Below are 5552 nucleotides of genomic sequence, written 5' to 3' on the forward strand. Positions count from 1 at the left end.
TGATCAGGGGGAGATGGGGGGCTCCTGTCCAAGCCTGACACCTCTGGCGGAGTCGTCAGGCCTGGGCAAGGGGCCGATCCTGAGATTGGAGGGTGATGGGGGTCAACGCCTGAGGGCTCCCAGTATGTGAGAGGGGGCAGGCTGGGCTGAGGGACACTCCCCCCCACCACACACACACACACACACCCAGTGCACGAATTTTGTGCACCGGGCCCCTAGTATTTATATATCAATTCAATATAAAATGGAGGAGGCTGAGTGTGTTGGGGGGTGGGGGGAATGGGAGCATATGGGAAATCTCCGTACCTTCCCCTCAATTTTGCTATGAACCTGAAACTGCTCTTAAAAAAAAAAAGTCTTTATAAAACAAAACAAAACAGGCAAAGGGCAGGAGAAAATTAGCAAACATTGCAACACGACTCTCAGATAAAACAGAAGTCAAGTTGAAGCCATGTAGTGGGACAAGGGGGTGATACGTTTAGTGCACCGACACATAATGGGCCGGTACCACCCACACGCACCCGGTCCCCCAGTGCACATGGCACACGGCGAGGTGGGTGGGAAGCTCTCTCTCAGGATCCGGCCCAGAGGCACTTGCCTGCCCCACCCTCCCATTAGCTGGAGCACGACCTCCCCCTTGACACACTCGGAAAGACTCCCCGAACCTCAGAGTGAAGAGCACGCCACGCCTGTCGCTTCATTACCTGCAGCAGCAATTCCACAGGCAAGCGTCTGGGCGGGTGAAGAACCTCATCTCAGGATCGAAGAGAACACACACCTCAGGACCACCTGCTGTTCAACCCCCGACTGAAAGTCTAATAAGCATGATGGGCAGCTGGAGCACCCACATCACTGGGTGGGGGCACCACGGACGCGTGACACAATTCTCACGTCCAAACCTGACTTCCCATCAACGCCACCCACAAAGGCCTCCATGAGCGATTTCTGATGATCTAGAATCAGCGGTTTTCAACCTTTGGGTCACGACCCCTTTGGGGGTCGAACGACCCTTTCACAGGGGTAGCCTAAGACCATCAGAAAACACATATATAATTACATATTGTTTTTGTGATTAATCACGATGCTTTCATTATGTTCAACTTGTAACAATGAAATTGGGGGTCACCACAACGTGAGGAACTGTATGAAGGGGTCACGGCATTAGGAAGGTTGAGAACCACTGATCTAGATGAAGGCCCCAAGGACACCCTCATCTGGAGCCTGTGACGATGACTCCACGGGGCCAACACAGCTTTGCAAACGTGACTGTGGTGACGGCCCTTAAGATGGGGAGGCTGTCCCAATCTAACCGCATGCACCCTTAAAAGAGACAGCCTCTCCCACTGGGGCAGAGAAGGTTGTGATGAGAGAAGAAGAGACCCTGAGATGGGCCTGGCTGACCTTGCTGGCTTTGAAAACGGACAAGGGGCCACGGGCCACGAGCCACAAATGTGGGTAAGGACGGGAACAGAATCTCCCTGCAGCCCGAGGAGGAACCAGCCCCAACACCTTCATTCAAGCCCAGGGGGAGGACCTCTGACATCCAACTGCAGGAGTTAAGGTAACACAACTACATGGTTGTAAGCCACTAAGTGTGTGGTCATGTGTCACAGCAGCCCCAGGACACTCCTGCACACGCATCTATACCAACACACTGCGGGGACGGTGGACGCCCCATCCCTGAGGGGCTTGGGCTGTGTTCCGCCCTCTCTTGTGTAGCTTGGATCCTGATGACAGTGTGCCCACAGCTAGTTGTGGGATAAAAACCTGGCACAGGAGAGAAGCAGCGAGGGCAAGACGTGGGGAGAGTGGTCCTGGGGTGAGGGCCGAGGAGGAAGGCAGTCCCCCCACGATGCAGGTCTGCAGAACCTGCCCCTTCCAGGAGGGGCTGCCTACAGGCACCTGCCCCTCTCGCCCCCAGCCCTGTCCCTCTGACCTGAGCTCCCTCCTTGCTAAGGGGCAATCCCCTACTGGCCCTCCCAGTGTGGACACAGTGAGGACCTGGGACCTGCGCCTGCCCTCCCCAGGGTGGGGCCTCACCCACTTTTCTCTGTGGCCTGAGGGACACGTTCACAGATGGCAAGACCCTGCACGGAGTGCTCAACAGTGAGCTGACCGACCACCTGCTCCAGCTCCAGCTCCAGCACAGGGCTCCCACGGTGGCCTTCTCCCTCCTGACCACCTCCCTGCGCCCAGCCACTGGCTGGACTGCCCCAGCTCCTCCCCTACCCCACTCTCTTAGGAGGGCAGAGAGGAGCAGGTACAGGGGAGGCCCTTCCGGAGGGTGGACAGAGCTGGGCCTCAGGCTGGTGTGCTGGGACCAGGTGACCCACCCACAACCCACTGGCCCAGCACGAGGGGCGTGGGGCCAGCTCCGCCAGGGCCTGCAGCCACCCTGCAGGGCACCCTCAGGAGGAAGGACGGGAAAGGTGGTGGGCAGCCGAGACCCTACGGGCAGTGCTGGACAGGTCCTGGGAAGGAAGCAGCACCGGGCTCAGGTCTGCCCCTCCCCCACAAATGCCCCCTGACACACTCACTCACAGCCCAAGGACCTCATGAGGCCACTGATGGTTGTTGCATCCCAGCACCCACTCACCAGCCCCCCGCCCCCGTCACAGGGTGGGGAGGGGACATTCACCAATACAGGAGAGGGGGCTGGGGCCTTCCTGGTCCCTCCGCTCCCCATGTGGCCTTCCGCCTCCTCCGCCTGCCCCCAGCATGCAGGGGTGGGAAGGTCAGGTGGTGGGTGGTCCTCACTAACATGCCAGAGGAGGGGAAACGTCTGGGGACCCTCCCCAGCCAGGCCACTCAGGAGGGTCCCTGGTGAGATGAGCCGAAGCCCACCACCAGCCCGAGGGGGCGGGAGGAGCAGTGAGTGCTGACGGCAGATTCCCCCAGGACCTGCTGGGAACACGGCCTCCCTCACACGCGGGGATCCTGCCAATGGTGCAGATGTCCAGTGAGGAGTCCTCTTTAGGCCACTCGGCTGACCAGGCCAGCTGCAGTCAGAGAGAGTCCCCACCCCCCCTCGTCCCCCCACCACACACACACCCACAGGAGACCTGGGCCTTGTCCGAGGCCCAGCAGGTCTGATGCATTCAGGCCCTGCCCCAGCCTCGTGGCGGAGGAGGAAGAGGTGGAGTGGGGAGCAGCCAGGTTCCTCTACATGGAACCAGGGGCCCCGGGCAAGCCATTCCCTGTGGGGTGGCCCCTGCCACACACACTCAGAGGGGACAAGGTGAGGAGAAGGCCCCGGCCAGCCCAATATTCGGGTGTTCCAGGCACCACATATGAATGGGGCGCGGGAACGTGCAGCTCACTGTGGCCCCCAACCCTGCACGTACCCGGCCTCCCAGCACAGGCCTGATGGGCCGTTCCTCTGCTGGACACACCCTGGCACTCCCTCCCGTCCAGCCTCTGGGGTGCCCCTTCCTGGGGGCTGGGCACCACCCGTCATGGGCACTTGCTCCTGCCCTGGCTTCCCCACTTCACTTCACCCCAGGCCTGGCACAGGGTGCCAAGGAGCCACCCACACAACCCTCAGGGGCCCAGTAGGGGGACACCCCCTTGAGATCCAGTGCGGCCACCCCACCCCCATTGCCCAGCTCCAAAGCCCAGTGCCTGCAGGGACGGATGAGTGGGCAAGGCTGCTCCCCACAGAGAGGAAGCGGGGGACACGCAGAGCCCACACAGATGGGGCCTCTAAGAGCAACCAGGGAGCAGGCTGTGTTCGGGGGCCGGGCCCCACCACGGAGCTGGGGGCTGGGAGGGCTGCAGCTGCCTCCCCTCTCCCCATCACGGAGCTGGGGGCTGGGAGGGCTGCGGCTGCCCCCCCTCTCCCCACCACGGAGCTAGGGGCTGGGAGGGCTGCGGCTGCCCCCACTCTCCCCACCAGAGGAGCAGAGATGTGTGCTGGAGCGCATGGCCCCAGGCCGGGGTGGCCTCACATGAGTGCCACAGCCTCACCACCTGCTGGCACGGCTTGCCCCTCCCTGTGGCACCCACTCCCAGCCCCCATCCCCCAATCCGACTGGAGCAGCGGCCAGAAGCAGGAGGGAACCCAGCTCCCTCGGCACATCATGTGCATGCCCTCGGCCGCCCTTCCACGACGGGTGTCTCAGAGCACTCGTGAATGAAAACGCTTGGGCAGGGGCTGCTCCCCACGCACTGCCGTTTCACGCACAGAACCAGACCCAGCCTCCCCCCAGCCAAGGAGGTGTGGCACTCCTGCCTCCTGAGGGCCCACAAAGGCCAGCACCAGTGGCAAAGGGGCCTGTGCCAGGTTCACCCCAGCCCTGGCTGGGCTGCCACAAAAGAGCAACATGGAAAGGGGCGGGCGGGCCAGGTGTTACCTGCGGCCGGCCCAATGAACACACAGTGCCCGTCCTCCCTGGCAGGCAGTGAGGCACAGGCGACTGGCAGCCGGCCCCCATCCAAGTGGCTCCAGCACGCGTCCTTCAGGGCCTCGCAGAACTGGCGGCAGGGTGGCGGGGAGGGCGAGGAGCCAGTGGCACAGGGCGGGGCCAGCAGCAGGCAGAAGAACCAGGCGAGGAAGCGGTGGCAGTGCGTCCGGAGGAGGCCGCCCCAGGCCCGGGCAGCCGCCAGCACCTCCTCCCCACTGGAGTGGTGGAGGTGGTTGGGCAGCCAGGAGCGCCCGATGCCCAGGCTGCCGCAGACCGGCAGGGAGGGCGGCAGGGGCAGGCAGCGGCCAACGAGGTGGCGGGCAGGCTGCACTGTGGGGGTCGGCCCGGGGGACCTGAGCAGTGCAAAGTAATCAGCAAGACCAGGCCCCACAGAATTAGCCCCGTGAGGAACCCAAGCACCACGGTCCCCAGTCGAAGCTGAGAGTGAGATCGGAGACAGATTGGCGGGGGCGTCAGAGGAGGCAGCCGAGGGGGCAGCGTGCGCGCCCAGGGAACCCATCACCAGGGGAAGCAGAAGTGGTGTGCGCTCGAGGATGCCGGGCAAGAGTCCTTTGCCATCCAGATCCGGGGGCCAAGCTGGGGACTGCTGGCTTCCCCAGGGAAGGGCCCCACCCCGCATGGAGGAGAGAGCTCTACCTGGGGACTTCGGTGGCACCGAGGGCTCCCCGAGTAGTGTCCGGGGCCTGTCCGGGGAGGGTAGTGGCTGGGTGGGCACTGGCAGGCTGCCGGCCTCAGTCCTCTTGGTGTCCGGAGAGCTCAGGGTCCCACTGGTCAGCCAGGAAGTGGTCCCGTTCTCCTGGGGGGCGCTGGAGGGCACTGGGAAGGTGAGGGGGCCTGTGGGGGTCGCAAGTGTTGGCATCTCCATTCCAGTAGCGTTCTCGGCGGGGGTGCTATTACCCCATAGCTGGACAAAGTTCCGGATACCCATAGCCACATTCAGGATCATGGCTCCGACGCCAGCAAGATTCTCCTCCTTCGTGTCCGGGCTCGCTGGGGAGGCAGGACGGGCCGTGGAGGCCTCGCCCTGGCCAGCCTCCAGACTCTCCAGGGGCAGCTCGGGGCTGGTAGGTGCTGTCCCCTGCTCGGTGGGGCCATCCTGAGGGGCTACCTGTGTGGTGGTAGCCTCCG

The 5552-nt window shown here is 63.2% G+C and overlaps 1 protein-coding gene across 1 annotated transcript in view; it reads right to left on the minus strand.

Moving 5' to 3' along the window:
• The window catches only part of COL18A1 (collagen type XVIII alpha 1), a 55778-nt gene that overhangs the window by 42686 nt on the left and 7540 nt on the right, over positions 1–5552 (minus strand). Inside the window, exon 2 of the mRNA XM_015560679.1 lies at positions 4353–5547. Within this exon, the coding sequence (XP_015416165.1) occupies positions 4353–5547 (1195 nt within the window). The remainder of the gene's footprint in view (positions 1–4352; positions 5548–5552) is intronic.

This window comes from Myotis davidii, unplaced genomic scaffold, assembly GCF_000327345.1.
Source record: "Myotis davidii unplaced genomic scaffold, ASM32734v1 scaffold175, whole genome shotgun sequence".
NCBI lineage: Eukaryota > Metazoa > Chordata > Mammalia > Chiroptera > Vespertilionidae > Myotis > Myotis davidii.